Source organism: Lytechinus pictus, chromosome 11 (genome assembly GCF_037042905.1).
Source record: "Lytechinus pictus isolate F3 Inbred chromosome 11, Lp3.0, whole genome shotgun sequence".
NCBI classification, from domain to species: Eukaryota; Metazoa; Echinodermata; class Echinoidea; order Temnopleuroida; family Toxopneustidae; genus Lytechinus; species Lytechinus pictus.
The window spans coordinates 27,705,477-27,727,744 of NC_087255.1; the positions used below are offsets into that span (position 1 = coordinate 27,705,477).

The 22,268-nt window shown below is 35.6% G+C and overlaps 1 protein-coding gene and 1 non-coding gene across 2 annotated transcripts; one reads left to right on the plus strand and one right to left on the minus strand.

Moving 5' to 3' along the window:
• Positions 1 to 4,568: 4,568 nt before the first annotated feature.
• Positions 4,569 to 13,358, minus strand: LOC129271107 (sodium- and chloride-dependent glycine transporter 1-like). Its single transcript, XM_054908467.2, has 7 exons — positions 13,012 to 13,358; positions 12,348 to 12,543; positions 10,530 to 10,661; positions 9,738 to 10,077; positions 8,734 to 9,230; positions 7,821 to 8,446; positions 4,569 to 7,578 (listed from the first exon to the last, which is right to left on the minus strand). The coding sequence occupies exons 1-7, from the start codon at positions 13,054 to 13,056 to the stop codon at positions 7,315 to 7,317; spliced, it is 2,100 nt and encodes a 699-aa protein (XP_054764442.2). The 5' UTR covers positions 13,057 to 13,358; the 3' UTR covers positions 4,569 to 7,314.
• A 4,202-nt stretch (positions 13,359 to 17,560) lies between these two features.
• On the plus strand, positions 17,561 to 17,633 carry TRNAK-CUU (transfer RNA lysine (anticodon CUU)). Its single transcript has one exon. It is a non-coding gene; the product is annotated as a tRNA-Lys (tRNA).
• The last annotated feature ends 4,635 nt before the right edge of the window (positions 17,634 to 22,268 follow it).

The following is a 22,268-nucleotide window of genomic DNA, read 5'->3' on the forward strand; positions in this document are numbered from 1 at the left end:
ATTGATTGGACAAGGAGGACCTTCGTTCTTTTCTTCATAATCCGGTTATACTGATGTGACTTCTGTCACCCGCAGGCCGTAGCTAAGGGGGGGGGTGCGAGATCCCCACTATTCTTCATACCGTCGGCAAATCTGAGGGAAAATGAAGGGAAAAAGAGGAAACTCGAATTTCAATTTTATTTTCCTAGCGTGTTTGCCCCATTGAAGACACCGTGAGAAAAAAAATCGCCCAAAATCCAAACCCGAGTGATTTCGCACGCGCACGCGACCCGACCGATTCTGTTCTTTTTATCGAGACTATATTATCTTAGCGTAGCTTATCATCCTTTCTCAATCATTAGCATAATGTCTTCTCACCGTGACTCGTCTCAACGTATTGTTGTTTTATTTGTCAAGGCATTGCAATGAAAGAAATTGAGAGAGCTTATAAAATATATTAAATTTTGTGGTATCGCAAATCATTTTTCGTTTTGTTTGTTTTATTACATGAGTAAATAACTAGATTAATTTAGAAACGAATTTGATTATATTTTTCATTAACAGTGATGCTCAAAAGTTAGTGAACCCCACCAGAAGCTGAACATATTTAAAGTGTTCAAGTTCTGCCATGTTTTAGATATTTAATCGTGAAGTCAGGTGATAAAATATCACCGTCAATAAAGTTTGTTTCTCTGGGCTCGCCAAACATTGAGTTATTGTCTACTTACAACACTCATGAAAAAGTGAATTTTTTTTAGCACAACTGCATATAACAAAGAGTGGTTCGTGTGCATAATTTCATCATAATTATATATGCTATCTTCACTTTTTCACTGTGGATCTGAAATGTAACTTATGCTTTTGTATACAGAGTGATTGTGATGATAAAGATTACGGTGGGGAGGAGGGGGGCAACGATAGCGATTACGACGACAACGACGATGATATTAATAACATCAACAAGGACATAAACGTCAACAACAATAACAACAATTGTAACGAATTACACGAATACTAACTGGCGTATTTAGTCAATTTTTTTTTTTTTGGGGGGGGCAGAAAATGACTTACCGGGATTTTCAAAATTAAGTATTCGCTTTTAATAAATTTATTTTGTAATCATTATTATAATAATGTTTAACTTAATTGTAGGTTTTCCCGTCCAATTCCATATAGGAGTCACTTAGATGTATTAATGTGCATTTACATTCACGCGTTATCGTTTTTCGGTAGATATCGGTCATTCCAATTTTAAAATCAGAAAATGGGATTCATTTAAATTAAGCCACTAGAATTCATTAATAATAATTTCAATAAAGTTATGGTCAAGACTATTTCCAATTTGATCATTTCAATATTTGTCATGTGAGTTTGATTTCATTCCAATGCAAAGAGGTTCGAAAATGTTCTTACATATCAACCAATGTACTTTTTAATTCTGAATTTTGTACAATGAAATTCTAGAATTGCCCATTCAATTCAATCAACAATGACCGATGGGATTGCTTGAGCAACCAATTTCATTTTTGAGAGTTCATATTAATGACGTGTAATTCGTTCGTTTTGAATGGCATCTGATATTCAAATGTATAAACATTTATAATATAATTAGAATTGTTATGCATTGTGGCTAAATTAGATATTTGTTTAACCCCAATTTGAATTTCCACAATTTCCTTAGTTTTCATCATAAAAAACAACCTTTTTCGTCTTTTGCTATTAACAATTCTATTCAGAATTAAAAAGTACATTGGTTGATATGTAAGAACAATTCTATATCCTTCCGTTTTACCCGACAATGCTGAATATGGGCATTTTTATTATTGTGTACTTCCTTTTTTGTGCGTTCTTTTCAACTTAATTACAAGTCCCAAGGGCGGACCAATAATTTTCCAGGGGGAGGGGGATTTTGTACAGAGAAATTTTGACAACCTAAAAAAAGATCGTCATTACAAAACCGATATCTGTTCAAGGAAATGTTCAAGGAAAAATTTGACTAGCGAAAGAAAAGGTCCCAATTGCCTCTGCATGACACATTCCGTAAAAAAAATTATGCCTCTCAAAAGTGGATCCGCCATTGACATATGTCAATTTTCATACATATTTTCAACTTTATTCAATGTCATGGGTGATACTCTGTATGTCAAGAAGGACGGATTTGGAAGGGGTGGCTCCATACCATCATTCGGTGCCTTTATTCTAGGAATAACATTATCATTCAAGTATATTTTATAACATTATTTCAAAGATTACCAACAGGAAAAGTAGGCCGTGAAATAGAATTGCCGAACAATCAAGTGGGTTGTTGCTTAACATCTTAAGTCAAATGCACCAAATTCAAAACCTGCTCGCCTACGTGAATTCGTTTGACTAAACAGCTGCCACGTCATGCAACATCTGGCGCCCGTTGCAATCAATCGCAACTCTATCATATAAAATCATGCGCAACTTGATTTCCAACCAATCAACAGCGCGCATTTGGGACTTGCGATTGATTTTTTGGCTTGCGTTTAAAACGCAACTCTTTCTGCAACGGGCCCCTGATTTCTTAAATTCAATGCACCTACTTAACATGTGAAAAACACAATTGAAAAAGATGTTGCACATATGATGAATTCATATGTAGAAAAAATACTTTGAATGCCCATTCATTAAATAGCATGCTCTTTACAAATAAATCACTTGATTCACTTAAAGAATGTTTTGCAATGGTAATAAAAACACTTGCGGAAAAATGGTTATGCTTGCGATTTCATGAAATCACATGCTGTTTATCTAAATTCTAGTAACTTGTTTGATAATTGTTTTGCACGGAAAATACATTCAAGTGACAAATAATGAAATACAATGACAAATAACCAAGGCGATCATTGATATCGCGAATTTAATTTAACATAAAATTAAATGATTTAAATGGGAAATTGAGCGGAAAATTTATATTTATTCATTAATCAATTTATTTATTTATCTATTCTTGGTCCATCGAGGGGGGGGTGGGGTGTCTACCATAATCTGTACATAATTGGAAAATCGAGGGGATACGTCACCCCACCCCCACGGTCCCCCACCCCCAGGATCGTAGCCAATGGCCAATACCCATACCACTTCTACTGTTCCTCTTATCAGTAAATGATCGTGAATATCTGTGACTTATAGGAACTCTATTCGGTGAGTGGGTGAAACCGAAAATGTCTCCCTCTATTGAAAACTGTTGGATTCCTTTTCATTAAAGGGGATGTTAACCCTGAAGAAAAGTTTGTTGCAAAAATACCAGAAAAATGATAAGATATTGGTGAAACTTTGAGGAAAATCTTATCCATCTAAGATTAAGAATGTTATAAGATTTTTTTTATTTGTGACATAATATACTGACAGCTGTTATGTAACATAATTATGCATAAAGTCAATGTTAAATGGTTCATGATGACTAAATAGGTTTTCTTTTCAGGAGTGACTGTGAAATAATTTGTATCTTGATATACTAAAGGTACAATAGAAACCATTTTCAATTTTTGCAGAAAATGGCATTTCATTGATTTTTTTACTTCACGATATTATGTGAAAACTGCTCGCATATGACGTCACAAAAGAGAATATAAGATTTTAATGACTTTTTTAATCTTTCATCAATATTGTCTTTTTCTGCTATTTTTACAATATATTTGGGGGGTCAGAGTTAACTTCTCCTTTAATAATATTGTATAGGCCTGTGTCAAACATGAGAGTAGTCGCACGAAACCCCTATGTCAAGTTTTTTATTTCATCTGACTTCACTCGATTGTTTCTATCTGAGCTATGATGTCGTTTTTTGTCTCTTTCTCTCTCCATTACTATGTTCAATCCCTCTACCTCCCCCCCCCCCCCCCCCATTGCGGAGTTTCATATCAAGTTTGAATCTGAATTCGTAACAAGATTTGTTTACTGCGTGACATATCCCACTTTTCACAACTTAGGCCCTTAACCTTTTTCACAGTAACTTCTATTACTATCTTGACGTTCTCCATCTAATTCAGGCAAGATTATAATACTTATAATCACTGGCGTACAGATAGGAGGGGGCTTGGGGGCCATGTCCCCCCCCCCCAAAAAAAAAAAAAAAAAATGATGAAATGTGATATTATTTTTCAATATTATGTCAATATCTAAAACAAAATTAGAGTTTTTTGCCCGATATGCCATATCTATTATGCCACTCAAACGTTTTGGTACATTGAGCCACTGTATAAAATTATCAAGGGGTTGTGTTACGGGGTGTAAGGCGAGTGAGGGGTAATCGACACCAATGTTTTTCCAGAAAGAAGAGGTGACAAAAGCACCGAGGGTTGAAATAAGAGTCTAAAAGAAAAATCTGGGTCGTGCTATTTTATCATTATTACCCCTGTAGATTTTGTGATTCAAGTATGAACAAAATTACGTCTCCTCTAGGTCGTCTCGCCCCCCCCCCACAAAATACCCCTGCACCGCCCATGAAATCATGACAATTATTCCTGTATGCTCGCTTAAAATTCACTCACACTAATTGTATAAATTGAGCCTCAAACACAGTCCACAGAATGATACACACAGTAATAAATACAAATGAAACTTCATTGATTTTGATTTCAACATTTTAATCCAGCTCGTGCATTCTGCAAAGTTACGCACAAACATACACTATTCATTCGTGGAAATATTCCAGAATTATTTCATACAAGAGCGGGGAGACAGTGATACAAAATTTTGCTAAGTTTGGTACTTTGTGCAGACATAATTTTGTGATTCAAGTATGAACAAAGTTACGTCCCCTCTGGGTCGTCTCCCCCCCCCCCCGACACAAAATTACCCTGCACCGCACATGAAACAGTGATACAAAATTTTGTTAAGTTTGGCACTTTGTGCAGACATAAAATGTGTCTTAGAACAAAGCGTTGAAGTAACATGAAAATTGTTAATTCGTTTATTTCCAAGAAAAGAATTACTGTTTATCATAACCGAGATGCTCAAACTATTTACGCTCTATCCTCTCAACTCCTAGCTCACTTACTTTTCAATTATAATAATTAATTCCCAATTTAAAAATCGCCGTTATATTATAAAAACCGAAAATGTGTTCAAGCTCCACCTCCCCCCCCCCCCAACAATGATTTTTTTTCTTCCAATTTTCATCTCCTGACAAAATCGCAATTCATGCTTCCCATTTTGGCATATAAATAGAAATGCCGGTTATAGTACATGGAATGATCTAAAGAAACTTACACAATTCGTAACCTCATCATCAGGCACCACGAATAATTATGCTAAATGAAGGGTTCACACACTTGCTTACGTGCATAAAAACATACCCATAATGCATTACACCCTCAAACAAATAACATATGCATTAAGTTATGACTCAGTTGTTTATTTCAAAAAGTAAATAAATATTATTTATGCAATATACATATCAACATTTATATAACAGCTGCAAAAAAGCAGTATATACACTTCATTGCTTTTTTCAAAAGTATTCATAGTCTTGGATTAAAGGCAAGTAGTTGTTAAATAATTTCACACCATACGTACACACACAGACACCACTAACACTGCTGTGCTATTGTGGTGAAAACGTAATAGGTTTTGATTGTACTGTTTTTATGGTTATTGAAACAATTTATCGACACCTATATGGATTTATGATTAATTAGAAAAGTGATAATATACTGCAACATTCAATTCAACAATTAAGAGATAGATGATTAAGTCTATATATTTCTTCTGAGTAGGATATGCCCCCCCCCCCTTTGTTTTGTTTTAAATCTTGATGAGATCAAGTCACGCTACTAGAATATTCTGATGTTGTGGTCGTGTTATTATTCTAATTGTTATTCTAATTAGCCAATACTCGTAATGCATAAATTTAAAAAAAAAACAAAGTATTTCAATTAGGAATGCATCCAACATTAGATTTCACGTTGAATGGATGACTAAATACAATCGTATGGATTTCATTTTAAGATTTAAAACATACTGAGCACACATCACCTGAAAAACATATTTTGGTAAGACCTTGTATAAATTATATGATGTTTAACGCGAACACATCACCGATTCACCCGCTCTGCACCACAAAGAAACCAAAAGTACAAAACAATTATACAAGCAAATATAAAACTTGAAATGTACACGGCCTTGTGCTTGTTGGAAGATAAAATAACTTTAAATATTTACATGGACTATACATTATGTACAAGGTATTGCTAAGTGTATTCGAATGGTTGTTCAATAATTATGTACAGTCATAAATAATGCAGTCGAATAGGGAGGAGTTTTTTGGAAGGCTTCAAGTTACAGAATGATTTCGGGTGACCCAAAATAAATAGAATGACATTGATTACCATATTCCTTAGCATAATTACAAAGTAATATCACTGATTAGATTTTTGGTAAGTAGTTACGTAATGAATAGATATAGTTACATTCATAGCACGTTTGATGAGTCTACCTGATAATGGAATATTGCACAACACATACTGTAACATAACAATATATTCCACGTAATATGTTTCATTCTTACAATATCAACCTTCCCATAATAATAGATAATGTCAGCTAGGAGTTTAATGAATGTGGGATGAGGTCATTTCGCAACATTTCATTGAGCAGTTGCGTCCTTTCAAAAACAATTATTTGACGATTTTGAGAGCAATCAGAGTGCATATTACAAATTAATTATATCAAAAGAAATTTGATTCCCTTATCTTTTTTGTTCATTATAACAAGCCACTTTTAAGTAACGTTTTACGTTTATAAAAGGGCATTTTTCATGAGTTGTGGGCTTGCCATTCATGATGACTAAGATGGTACTTAAAAACAAGCATCAGTACATATTTCAATACATTTTCACTAACAACGAAAATAGCATCTTCTCCGCAAAAGTTTTTGTGTACCACGGAGACTAGTTCATGTTCAGGAGATGGCAATAGGTGTAGCATTCTTACATGAAAAGGATAGATTCTACTGACTGGATGCCTTGGAAGGACAATGTCTTATTCTTCTAAATACTGTAACCCTGTAATCCAGGAGTACGTCAGATGTCAGACGCTAATGGCATCCAGATAACCTTTAGACATTTTCACGAGGACGGATTTGCTGGAATTTCTAATCCATGATGCTTCTTCAGGAAGCCTGTGCAGTCTTGCATGTCGACTTCAAGAATGGTTATTTAACCATTTGGCAATAGGTTCTTGATCGATGAAGTGTCTCAACAGGCTGAAGCATCTTACCGCCCCTTCATCCCCTAACTATTATGGACTGCATCATCGGCGCAAAGCCCGCAGCCATGGCAACATACAGTCAACATCTAAGGCACGAGGATGCTTATACCGTGCTTCCGGGTCCACTAACAGCACCGTTTAGATGCAAGGCATTGACATCGATGGTCTGCATGGGTACGACTCCGCTTTGATGAAGGGGAATGGCTACACCGCCTTCTAAGTCCTTCTCATTCTTCTCAGGTAGGCTAGGGTCTAGAACGCCCCCCATTGTGGTACCATTCTGCCTGTGGATCTCGATGGCCTCACGCCTGTCGGCAAGGTGAAGAGGTCCCCACTCTGGTCGAGGAGTTACCATGTATTTTATCCTCTGGAACCAAAAGAAAAAAGAAAGAATACAAATCATTAGTTTTAGACTCAAAGTTGGACTGTCTATATCGTCAGTATACAACTTTCAAATTCAGGTGATCTGATTTTTTTTTCAGGTATAGTAATTCCAATGATTAGATTTAAGATTTTGTTAAGTTGCATTGGTAACATTAATTTAGAGTATTTATGCACCACAGGACTATTTTTCTTTTAAATCAACAATGGCTTAAGTATGGTACTTACATCAACAAATCCTCCATCAGCACGGACGAACTCGATGGCCCAAACAGCTGGGATGCAGATAATAGATGAACAAATCATAAGCCATCCGATAACATGGGCCCAGGCAGGGTACTCGTATTCGCCAGCAGTAGGGAAGGTCCAGGTTGCCCAGTTGAAACCAAGAACAAAGAGAAGAACACCAGGAGTGATACAGCACCAGGTCAGAGGCCAGAAGTTGAAGAGTGGGTGGTCAACGATCTTGTCACCGAGCATGGTCCTGATGTCGTTCATGAACCTCCTTGCTCCGTAGATCCAGCCGATTCCGATGCACTCGCAGAGACCAAAGATGAGAAGGGCGAAGTCAGCAGCGTACTTGTCCATGAGGATAACCCAGTATCCACCGGCCTGGGTGACACAACTGAGACCGAAGATGAACCCGAGGAAGCAGTAGACGAAGACGATAAGGTGCTTTCTCTTACGGAGGGATGGGAACTCGTCAAGGATGGCGGTGGTGACGGTCTCGATGATACAGAACTGGCTGTCCATACCGAGAGTGATGAGCATGAAGAAGAAAAGAATGGCCCAGAGAGGAGAGATTGGCAGGAGGGTTACAGCCTCGGGGTAGGCAATGAAGGCAAGACCGAATTCTGTAATGGAAAACATGAAAGAAGAAACCATTAGAGTTGGGTTTGCTGAGCTATTATTTATTGTGAAAACATAATTTCTTCCAATCTAAAGTGAAAACTGATAACTTGAATGAACGATTCGGTAATTACTCATCATAAAAAAAATAATTGGTCCGAAGAGAAAAATTAAAGCATGCATCAAAATTAGGAATATCTTATAAAAATATGTTTGTATGTTTACGTATTTAAATGGTTATAGACAATGTAGATGAAACAGTTCAAAGGCAATAATTGACCGATTAACTTACGTTCATCGACAACACTCTCGACGGGTTTGTTCAGGACGTGAGCCATGTGACCAAGGATCGAGAAGATGACGAAACCGGCAAAGATGGAGGTGGCACAGTTGGCAATGGGGACAATCATGGCATCACGGAAGCAGTTATTCTTGAACTTGTTGTAGGAGGAGAGGGTGATAAGTCCTCCCCAGGACGCGCTCAAGGAGTAGAAGATCTGGACGGCAGCATCCTTCCACACTTGGGCATTCTTGAGGAGTTCCCACTTCGGGGTGATGAAGAACTTGATACCATCGATCTGACCCTCCAGGGTGATACCCCTGATGAAAAGGATGAAGAGGACCACGTATGGGAAGGTAGCGGTGAAGTATACAACCTTGCCAGAGGACTTGACACCTTTCACCAAGCAGAGGAACATGAGGGCCCACGCGAAGAGAAGGCATAGAGTCAACTGCCAGCTGATCATACCAGGCTCGCCGATGTCACCAGATTCGTTCAACATGCCATACCTAAAAGGGACAAGAAGAGTTTTAAAAACATTAGTATCAAACAATGGCATGGTAAAATAAATTAATAATCTAGAATATCAAGGAAGCGGTTGAGAATCTTAATTCTCTAGGCTTCAAATTGTTGACATTAAATATTCATTGAAGATTTAACCCCAAAAAAGAGAGAGAAAATCAGTAAGTGAGCAAAAGGCAAATTTCAAGCAAATAGGACACAAAAATTGTTTAGCGCCATCTTGTGATATAACTTGCCCAGCCCTTACTTCTTTACTCAATAAGCTGTTGCTGACTCATGTTCGGTTTTTTTATATTAATTATCCAGCTTCCGCATAGGGCGTGTGATCGATATTGTGAAAAAAGAGGACGCCTGCTACTGATTGTCCCAATTTGTCCCACTTTTGTCGCAAGTGTTCAGTAGACAAATGCATCCTCATTAATAGCAATTACTTGTGACATAAATTCATGAAAAAAATCACACAAAATGATAATTATGATGACATGATATCTTACTTGTAAAATTCTGCAGAGGCGCTCTGGCGGCTCGCCTGGAGGGGGTCGATATAACCAGTGAGGTTTCCATCATCGGAATAGGTAATGTTGAAGGTCTCCTGCTCGGCGACTGTCAGGTTACTGATGGCGACGCAGGTGTTGTTCTCGTTGACGATGCCGCCAGACTCGATGCATTCCTGGACGAGTTGAGAACAGAAAGGAGTATTCCAACTATGATGGCACCCCTCCCAGGGTAGGACTCTCGCGAAAGACTTGAAGAAGTAGAAGAGCGAGTAGGTGATGATCACATTGTAGTAGATGCCCACGATTGCGGATACCACAACCATGCCATAGCCGACACCTAGATGAACAGATTCAAGAGAAAGGGGAGTTTTATATTAAATTTTTTATTTGAAATAAGATTTAAATTTTTAGCCATCAACATAAAATAGTTGTTCGAGCTTATCGGTTTTAAAAAGAGAAATAAAGGCTGATGGGTACTTTCATCTCCAATTACAAGTAGGGCTGTACTTTGAAGATAATGCAATCGGTCATAATTATCATGGACCTATGGCATTATATCTACTGTTATTGAAATTGATTTTTTTTACAAATCGGGCTATAGTCGTCAAATACCCCCACCCCCATTCGCCTCCACTGCTCAACCACCACCATCCACCAACTATATAAAAAGTTTCATTTCATGAATAGAACCACATTCCGCAATCTCATCCAAAATACTTGGTGCGGTCTGGTAACCGCACCTAATCTAATCAGTAAATCGCGTTCGCTGATTGGTCAATGTTCACTTACCTCGCATAAGAGGGACGGCATTCCAGGCTCTGATTGGTCCTTTACTGCAGTATTGTCCGAAAGCCAACTCGAGGAAAAAGAGCGGAACACCGGCCAGGCACAACATTACAAGGTAAGGGATCAAAAATGCTCCTGGAGAAATAGATGAAAACGAAAGTCAAATATTACTCACACTGTTGGGGAAAAATGACTCATCAGTTTTCGCTTTATTTTATGAAAATAGAATGGGGTGGAATCGTAATGTACATTTCCTTTCTTGTGTGTTATACTGTTCAATGTTATTTATGTATGCTACTTAATCGTTTTGTAAAGCGCTGAGAAACACCATGTATTAAGCGCTATATAAATACAATGTATTATTATTATTATTAATGTGACAAATCAAATAAAACTCATTCCCTAATGTAAAATTCTCATTTTTATATCAATTACAATTATAAAAAAAATAAAAAATCTTTCGATGTAGAATAATAGATGACGCCTCATGAGGCAATGTAGGCCGACAAATAAAGCATATAACCTTCATTTCTGTTCCTTAGGCTCAGTATGTTTTATTTTGTGTTGGTTTTACCTTATTTTGGTTTTTGAAACTTGTGCTATTTATAGGCCTACTGATTTTTGTTTAATGAAGATTAAAAAAATTGAATAATCGAAAAAAATATATATATAATCAAAAAAGGTGTAAATATTCTTTAAGAATGCAAACGCCGTTAGAATAAACACCAGCCAACCAGTAAATATAAATAAATGCATTTGAGATTGAAAATACAAATAGTAATAAGAATCTCTCCTAATATTCTAAGAAAGAAATATTTATTTCTCAAACTATCATATTCCGATTAATTTCAACCTACAAGTACTTCCTCGTTATGGTAATTAATTTTTTTCAAAGAAAGATAGTATAACCATGGACCTAATAGGTCCATGGTATAACACAGATTCAAACATTTCATTTCCTTATACGAGTGAGAGGTACTGGAATGTCCATGCCCGCCTTTTCTGGCTTGCTCATTGGCTGCCAGGGCGACTAACGTCATGGAATTTTCCCACACTCAGATACCCATTGATGACGGTTACTCATGAATATTAATCACAATGGACGAGCCTCCGAAATACGAGCATCCATTGGCTCATTGCCATATTGACGTCATAAAAACTAAATATTAATAAGGTGTGTCATTGACGTGCTACCCGCGCTAACAGTGGAAACGTTTTTCAGAGAAGGCGGGTGAATATGTAAATGAAATTGGCGCGGAGCCAAAGGGATGGGCACCCGGCGTTTTTGTTGTGACTTTCAACCGGCGTTTTGTAATAAGCCGGCTTTTACACGCTAGCTTTCCTTGTTCAATATTTCTGTCTAGACAAACTGGCAGTATAATGATTGGAAGAAAGCTTTGTCAAATTCTTCCTTATTTTGTTCAGCAATTTCTATGATTCACAACATAGCGGTATTATTATCACAAAATTTAAATTAGAAAATCAGATACGACCCATTTCCGTTTTTTCGGAGCATATAGATTTTAATGACCACCTTATAAACATTATTGTATTTGCTAATAATACCAATAATGCCTGGACAAAATACTCAGAAAAAATTGTATTATGACTAAACATTGATTAAGAATAGCATTACTGATAATTCAGAATATTAATAATTGGCTTCGCTATTCCTATAGGCAATGATAGGTGCCAAATATCTTAATTCATTTCCATTCATTGCACATAACAAAAAAAAACTCTTTAGCGATTGTCTTAACTCAAAAGCTCCACATGTGATTATTTTTTTAATATGAAAATAGGAAAATGCCATCAACTCACCTCCGCCGTTGGAGTAGCAAAGATACGGAAATCGCCAGACATTTCCCAGTCCGACTGCATATCCAATACAGGAGAGAAGAAAATCTAGATGGTTCGACCAGTTTCCACGATCATCGGCATCTTCCGATTCGATCGTCTCTTTCTGGGGAGTAGCAGGAACATCGCTTAATTTCATTGTCAGAGTTTGCTGCTGCGGCTAGAAAGGAAAAATAACAGATATTTAAAAATCAGTGTTATGAAAATTACACATATCTATTGATTAGCCTTAAAAGCAGTGTATTATACAGGAGTAATCATGTTTTCAAGTTTCGTGCATCATATGCATATTAGTAGACTATCGTCGCTCTAGACATGCCAGACTTAATCAGAGAGCACTTTGGCAAATTAATATCGGCAGTTATACAAAACAACAAACATCATGAAAATACATTTCATCTTAATTGTTACAATACTTTGTATAAAAGATTTAAATTTGTTTAATAAGCTCAACTTAAATAGGAATTACCTTCTTCAGTCTTGGGGGAGGCTTTGACTACAAAAAAATTGGTACGTAGAATAATAAGAAAACAAAAATCCGCAAGATAAATGTAAAAACAGGAATTATAAGATTAAAAAAATTAAACAAATTCAAAAGTTTGAGAATCTACTCAAATATACAACTTACCACTTCGGAGTAGGCCGTTTTCTCTGACTTAGTCTTTTCAGACATGATGTCTTGCTGCTGATGAAGTCCGATTGGATCACAATAACAAAATTACAGATGTAAACATGAAAAATCAAAACAAGTCCAAAGTGTTTTCTTTGTTTTCAATATCAATATCAGCACGAATAATAATGTGGCGAGTAATAAATTATGAAAAAATATCCAGTTAGTGCTGTGTAATGGGAACTGGAACAAAAAAAGTATGAATCCGGAGTAAAATGTGCAAAGAAATGATGTTACTCCGATGAAATCACGATTGCTTCTGGAAATTTTCCGTGAGAACCGTTACTATATACCCGGGCGAACTCATGTATTAGTAAACACAAGACATGTGCTCACGTAGTGGATGAATATTCATGAGCTGCGATGCGCGTCTTCTGATTCGTCAAAATCACACGCTCCGTCCGCGTGATCATCCAAATAAGGAGATTGGGGAGGGGCCTCGGAGTATGAATGACCGCACCGAGAATAACACTAACGTAATAGAATTCTTCGCCGCTCTGTCTCGTGATCAGCAATTCCTGGTAAGAATATTATGAATGCTAAGTTGATAACCAACGATTAGTCATGAAGATAATTATCATAAAAGCAACACGTTGTTTCATATGTAATGTTCATCGAAATGATGATTTGCTGTTGACAATGTGGATACAAATATCTTATATATCGTATTTGTTTAATACAGAAAACGAATATAACGGTCGGCCTATAGGAGTAGTTTTTCTCATGTAATTTAGCGGCTGAACAGGCACTATTTTAATTTGCATGATTGCTTCGTATCACTATATCAACTTCAAAATGAGAAATAGTAACACACATATGAAAGTCCCATATTTTCTTCTTCAACTCTGCATAACTATTATGATGACATATTGTAGTTTTATGTCTATGATTGTTAGGCATATATTATGATAATTATAACTGTTTTCTTCACTGCCTTGTTGTTGCCATAAATCATACAGGCTAAATTATGCTGTATGCCTGTGTATGCGTACGTTTTCAAACAACATTGAAAATTGTATACCAGTTTCTTAAATTGATATTTGTAAATAAGGAAGTGGGTTGATAGAGCGAATAGGATGTTGTAGGCTAAACGCGAGGCTCTTGTGGTTATGAGCTCTCAGTAATTTTCCACAATCTTATACCCTCTCATAAAGTACAAGAGTGAAGTGTTGTTATCAGTTAGAGGAATCGAACATTATTTCGGTTTCCTTCTTGGTATGTTTTACATGGAAAACAAGGCTTTGTATTAATCGAGGATGGTTTTGAGGAAATGCCCTTGTAATTGATTTTGTGCCTGGCTAAACCACGGTAGTATCTCCATGGCTAAAAATGCACATGGGATGAATTTAGGAAGTCGCAGTTCAACTATCATCACAATCTTCAGGTAATATAAAGCCTGACAATACTAGTGTGAACTGATCATGCAAAATATTTCAAATTCAAACAACAATGTTAGCGTATTGCTTAATAGATGAACATAGTTTTTTAATTTTCGAAACATTTTACTCCCAAATAGAACAGAAAGTTCATGAAGTGAAGTAGGTTTATTTTGTTGTTTAATGTTTTACTGCCAATAGGCCTATATTTTACTTACGAACACTACGTCTGGCTGTATAGGCCCTATATATATATATCTCTTTAAAAAAATACAAGTTTTTCAAATGTCGATTCCTTATTCATTTTCATTGTAAATAAAAATAATGTACGAAATATCCACATCAATCAAATTGATTTTAAACCTGTATTTGTTGGCTTTTCCAATTACTTTTAATTTTTTGTTTAATTAATTAATTTAACAGGTTAGCATGCAAGCATATAAAAAAGAACGAAATAAATATTATTAAAATAATACAGAAAATGGAAATTGTATAAAACAAAGCAAGTATTTTCAGACAAATCATTACATGGGGTGGATCGAAACAGTACTAGCATGCATATAGACCCGGCTTTTCGCCGGTAGAACTTTTAACTACAATCATAACAAAGAAACGTGGCATTCCAGGAATGTATAGTACTAGTACTATATCGCTACAATGGAAAAAAACGTTCATTCATGAAAGTCTTTGAAGAACCAATCGACCTGTGTTTGTAAATAGTTCTCGACTTCAGACCTATTTCTAATGCACGGGGTTCAAAGTCCAACATGCTTCTTTTTCCTAGGTCTTGGCTCTTAGTACACCAAGAATGACTTGCAAATAATGTTTATTTTCCATGATTTCATGACAATCATGCAAACCCCAAACCTTTCTACTTATGTCGCCCTATCTCCCTTTCCGTCCCTCTCTTATTTTTTTTCTCTCTCTCTCTCACTCTTGCAGCCCCCCCCCCCCCCCGGCATGATGCAAAATGAAAAAAAAAATAACGGCAACCCCGTTGAATCTTTGAGAAGCATTGCAATGATTTTCTAGTTTCTGAAACTAATTCGATACTAAAATACTCTAATGACTATCAAGTTATGATGTTCAGAATACTATCTGACATGATGAAAACGTGATCAGTTCAGTCTTTTTTAGAGTTATGATGGCCATATGAATTTTATCATGAAGCAAATAAACGAAATCGATCAAAACGACGTTAAAATCAAATGCATTATATTGTTATGCTGTGCAGTTAATGGGATGGTAATATCAAAATGTTTGCATACCAATCAATTTAAATAATGCTTAAATTAACATTTTATTTTGTGAATGTGACTTGATTCTCAGAACATCTTTGAGAATTATACGGTCAATAACCAGTACATGACTTGCATTATTGACTATCAAAATAAAAGAATAATAAAATCACTATAAGCCTCAGGCTTTATCTCTTGTGTTTATTTTCTTCAAGTAAATAAGGGTCTTTATCTAATCAAGTTCATCGACCGAACCATTGTGAGACGGCATCTTCGAGCCTATGAAATAATGCACGGGAACTCGACAACGTGGTTGTGTTTACAAACAAAAGATACCGGCCGGCGCATTACGTAATACCCACGCCGGATCCCAACCCATTCATGCCTCCCCATCAAAATAAAGCCCCCATCACACTTATTCCGAATCAAGCAGAATTGGCCTGAATGAAAGGACTATTGTTTGACCACCAATTGGTCATTTAAATCTACTTCCAACATCGTTCGAGAATACCCCTCGAATGTTTTGAACATGACCAAAACCTTCGGGACGGCCAAAAGAAATGACAAAAATATTTCGAATGCACTCAGAATGTAGTCAGAATATTTAGAATGCCCCTAGAATGTCCAAGAACGTAGCACGAATTATCAATCTGACTCCATTGCGATTCATTTTGACTAGTGTATGATGATACACCTGGTCAATTTACTGAATTTCAACTCCAGTTTGATGAATTCATAAGTTCCTCCCAAAAATTTCTAGATTTTTTGAATATTTTTTCTTTCCAGCTTCTGCTCGATTCCTGCTGATTCCGAATAAGTGTGACGGGGGTATAATAAAAGACCTACATGGAAGAACAATACTAACAGTTCAGGGAAAGGGAGATAAGTTCAAGGATGTTGGGAAACTTTAATGTGAACAGGTACAGTTCATAAAAGAAGTTGAATAGAAAAGGCGTTGGAACGTGACTGTTAACTGGCCGGAACAAAAGTTGCACCCCCTGTAGAAATATCGATTTTATTGATTGATGGAAATGATTGACTAGACGTTGAACTCAGGTCAAAATTTTGGCGCCGTCGTTATACGTTACGTTTGAAAGTTGTTCTTGAGCCAAGTTTTAAACATCGTGGGGGTACATTTCGCCGACTTTGTTTGTTATTGTTTATTCGCAGTACCAGTGAATAGTGGACATCGAATGACGATAGTTTTTTCAAAAGAAAGATTAAAAACATAATTCACATTATCCTATAACGTGTATATCCGCTACGTTGAATACGCACTTGACCAACCAGGCTTGCTGTATTTTTTTATGAAACAGAAGCTGATTGAATAAAAAAAAATGAAGACTGCAATTAACTTAGAAAAGGTGAGTTTCAAAAGAACACGTTTACTTTCACTCATGTTTTAGTAGAATATATACAATTCAACTAAACTTTTAGTTTACTTTATGACCCAAAATATACTGGGCCCAAAGATTGGAAATATAAAATTAAGCTTTCTGTGGTAAAAGAAATGCCTTGAAAAGAAATAAAAATGAATGTTCTCTTATTTTTATTTTAAATAATATTGCCGATATTCGAAATTTCTATGTGCCTTGGATTTCCATGATAGATAGATTTTTTATTATCTTTTTGTCTTTTTTTCCCCTTTAGTCTCTTCCATATCGCGATTATAGAAACGATAGTTGGATTTGCACAGCACTTTTGTGGGAGTTTACGAACCACTTTTTGTGGCATAAAGATTTATGAGGCCATGGGAAAGGGAATATCTAAATAGGGTTTAGAGGGAAGGGCGCTTCGCGTCAAAATTCTATGGACTTTTTAACAACGTTTAACTTTCATTATCGCAACAGAGTCCTAACCAGACTGAGGTACATCTTTTCTTCGTACATATAAGCCCGGTTAGCTCAGTCGGTAGAGCATGAGACTCTTAATCTCAGGGTCGTGGGTTCGAGCCCCACATTGGGCGCACATTTTTGTGCATGCAATATTGTCTAACGTCTGCTGTACTCACGGATTTTCAGGCGGTTTTCATACTTTTGCAAGCGGTTGTGGGTTTTTTTTATTGCTTGTTATATTATTTTTATCGTTTTTTATAATGTTGTGATTATGAACGCGCCAATTATTATTGTGAGTGCCACCAGTGTATGTCCAAATGAAATAAATAAATAACCACAATATTAAACTATTAATCTTTACAAGGTATACAGGCAGTGGCGTACCTAGGATTTTCCACAGGGGGGGCAAAACCGTCCGCCAAAAAATTTGACAAGCAAAAAAAAAAAAAAAAAAAAAAAAAAAAAGGTCTTCGATCACAAATAAAGGATTTCGTTCCAGAAAAAAATTGACAAGCAAAAAAAAAAAAAAAAAAAAAAAAGGTCTTCGATCATAAATAAAGGATTTCGTTCCAGAAAAAAATTGACAAGCAAAAAAAAAAAAAAAAAAAAAAAAAAAAAAAAAAAAAAGGTCTTCAAGCTCGTCAGGGGGGCAAAAAAAGGTTTTTCAAGTCCGTCAGGGGGGGCAAAGATACGTTTTTGCATGGGTTGTGACTCGTCAGGGGGGGCAGAGTGCCCCCCCTGCCCCCCCCGTAGGTACGCTAGTGTATACAGGGTCATATAAGTGCCTCGCTCGAGTACCCTTCAGGAATTCACAATGACGCAGGAATTTTATTCTTACATCATTTTCTACATTAATTGGCTTAATCCTTTGACAAGAGAAGAATGACTTGACCAAAAGGTTACGAGGTTTTAGCCCACAGTACCTTTTAATAAATGGGATGGAAAATTTCTGTGAACTGGGGTGACCGCAATACAAACTATACACACAAGGGACGCCATGTATATTTACATTCCATTCAGATTATATGATCGATAAGTATACAGTATTATTTGCATGTAGTCTGAGTTTCCATTCCCAGTCTTATTTATTTCTTTTTTGTTTTCAAATTCATCCCCATGTTTCATTTATTAGTGTACAAATTTCATCTGAAAAACAATGATTATGTTATGGCATAGATAAAACTATATATATAGACACGATTGTGATAAGTACTAGACCAAGGCCTATATATAAAATGGGTACAAAGATATTTTTCTTTAATAATAATTAAAGGCTTCACAATTCATGTTCAGTAACAACCAAAATGAATATCGCTAATTTTTGGTTTGTCCATGCATGAAGCTATAGCTCCATGGTATATGCACGTGCATGACTTGCAAATTATTGTAGAATTTACCTTTCGATAGTGAAAAGAAAAAAAATGGAGAAGGATACTTTCCTTCAGCTACGGAGTCAATGCTGAATATTTGGATAATGGTAATTACCATAAATTAAAACATAAAAATTTACTTTAAAATCTAAATCGCATGCAAAGATCGTGTTATGCATTTTCAAACGATTTATATAAAAAATGGATCATGCTGACAAATTGGAATTCAAATATTGATGAAAAGGATATTACAACCTCGTCATGATTTTACTCCCATGAGAAAAGGGCTGACCTTGAAATGAATTTGATCCTATCCTGAATACTAATAACCATTGACCATAACGAAATATTACTACTCATACGTCATCAAGGTCATTGTGGTGTCACACATTAACGGATGTAAATTTTGCCCTATAGACTATAGTCTCTGGCGACAGTCATTCTGCTGTATGAATATAAGACATCGCCAAAAGAGTCGTGTTTCATTCTTCTATACCAGAAACACAAGATCGTAGTCATATAAAATTGTAGGGATCTTTTACGACAATTTTAGGCCTGCATTGTCGGGTTATTATAACGTGCACGTTGGGAACTATAAATTCAAATGGCTGCATATGGGCGGCGCTATTTTGGGGGGATTTTTTCAAGCAGTGAAAAATATATAGAAAGCAAAAATAAGAGAAGAAGAAGAAGAAAAAGTGGAAAAGAAAAACGTTTTTTTTTTTCTTTTTTCCTGCTCTGGACAAAGTTTGTCTGGTTCGTAGAATAATGAATATGAAGGCGACTGGTGTTGGCATGCAAAAAAATTGGTCACGCCTGATCATGCATGCTTGACCAATGGAATCGGAATGGAATATTACGTTATTGTAATGATCATAAATAGCCTCGGGGTCAATTGATATCGTTACACATTATGCGTGGTGTGTGTGTGTGTATTTGAGTTTTGTCAGACGTGTATCAATCAGATATGATTATAGTGCAGTGGTGACAAATTAGATGTAGCCTTACGTCAAGACGTTTCTTCATATTGTTTTGCATATCTTATACTAATGTTCTTTTCATATAAGCAACTACTGCATGGCGTGTCTTCTATTATGAAATAACATAGTTTGCAAATCTACAAGTGATTCTTGAAAAAGTGGACTCTCGCTGATCAAACGACTTCAACAAAATTTAATTGATTCCGAGATGTTAGAATTACACTCAGTGCATTTTTAATAGTCATGATACTCGGCTGACTACATGTTGAACTTAAAAAATGCTTCTTCACTTTACTACCCCTTTTTTGTTCAATAATAGATTATTATTTCGCGATTTAATAGCAATACAAATTAAGATACTGTATTCAAAACATGCCGAAAAGAAATCAACTCAAATTTGGATACAATGCCATATACGGGCGTTAATTCTAATATAAAAAGACAAAACTCTTAGCCCTATCAATATATAAAAAAAACCAATTTATTATATCATAATTATTGTTCCGGTGTCGTTGTTGATACATTTTATGAATCGAGCATAATGTATTGAAAGGCTTATTTGATTTGAACCTCACAATATCTATGTGTGGGTGTGGGCGTGACAGAGAGAGGGTGTGTGTGTGTGACGATACAATGTGTGTGTGTGTGTGTGTGACGATACAAAACTGCACTGCAAAACGAATTGGAGTTTTTAACCAACATTTGGTAGGTTCATTATTATTTTGATTTGATTTGATTTTATTTTATTTTATTTCACATATTTCACAAGTACAAACAAAATTATGAAACAATATCAAAAAACTTATGAGAATACAGATCAGACAAGGCATAACAATTAATTCAAATTAAACAAAATAGCGATTTTGAATTAAAGACAATTTAAAAGAGTGAAATATGAGGGAACCTGCATAAAAAAGCAAAGCTTGTTAAGTCTGCAGGATCCAGAAAAAAATCGGTCTTAATGAGGAGAGGACAGGTAAGTAAATTGATTATAACAAAGTAATGCCAAAAATGTGACGATTGTGTAAAGAATACAAAAAAAAAAAAAAAAAAAAAAAAAAAAAAGAGTCCGCCACTCTATGACAATTATTTATTACTCATTACTCGGCCAGAGCGTATTAACAAAGTGCATGAATATAAAAGTTTACAAAGGGAAATTATAAGAATTGATAAGCATCGCTTTCAATTTACGTTTGAATATATTAAGTGAGGCACTATGTACCATATCATCGGGAAGATCGTTCCAAAACCTGGGCCCTTCAAATGCGATAGTTCTTTGAGCAAGGAGAGTGCGAGTACGCGGAAGGTGATAGGAGTCACTTAGCCGGGTGGGATATGTGTGGATTAGATTGTTCCTTTGAAACATAGAAACAAATGTATCAGGCAATTCACCTCTTGAAAGCTGAAACATAAATATACCAACTTTAAATGCATATATATCAGAAATTTTGAGTACTTTATTTTGGAAAAATAATGGGTTTGTATGGGAATAAAAACCAACTTGATTAACCACCCTAATTGCTCGTTTTTGTATCGTGAATATGTTATTAATTAAGGTTGTATTGCAATTACCCCAGGCCAATATTCCATAATTCATATGGGATAAAACAAGTGTAGAATATAATGTTTTTAAAATGTGATCAGGAAAAAAATATTTAAGTTTATTCAAAATGCCAGTGTTACGTGAAGATAACTTACATATATAATCAATTTGACATTTCCATGATAATTCATGATCAATGTAAAGACCAAGAAATTTGGTGGAATTAACTTTAGTAAACTTTGGTTAAAAAATGAGAGTGTGCGTTTGTTCCGATCGATGGAATGTTTATTTCATAAATAGCTCATTATTGAAATGATGATACATTTCATTTCACTGAATCATACATACATAAACATCGATTATCACGACACGAGTCGTCATTATGTTTAGGCGTATATACATCAATAACGATCTTTGGTCGCATATTTGAAATATATTATTTTATACTATGCAGCATAATTACAATTTTCATTAATGTGCTGTACCTGACATAAACGACAGTGAAGGAAAAGTACCAAAAATAGCATAAAAGTGTTAGGTATTTTTCTGAAGCTAAACGAGATGTCTTGGGTTGCAATACTTTCATCATTATCATGACTATTATTATGGTCTCAAACTAAAACTGAAGATCAGAAATAGCTTCTAAAGCTACATTTTCTTTGATGAGCAAAATATAGTAACTGGAAATTCTACATAATAAAATTGTTTGAAAAATAAATAGTGAGGGCTTGCATCGTAAAGCTATAATCATGATGACGTGTATAACTATTGTAGCGAAATATTTTTTAAAAATGAAAAAAATCAATGACGACATGCATAGCTGGTTTAGCAGTTTAGCGAGACATGTTGAATCCCATGAATCTATTTTTCATC

Coding starts and splice junctions, on each gene's coding strand:
- LOC129271107 (XM_054908467.2), bottom strand. CDS start 13,056: ATGTCTGAAAAGACTAAGTCAGAGAAAACGGCCTACTCCGAAGTG. Junction 10,662..12,347: donor TTGCTACTCCAACGGCGGAG/GTGAGTTGATGG, acceptor CTATTTCTCCAG/GAGCATTTTTGATCCCTTAC. Junction 10,078..10,529: donor TGCCGTCCCTCTTATGCGAG/GTAAGTGAACAT, acceptor CTGTTCATCTAG/GTGTCGGCTATGGCATGGTT.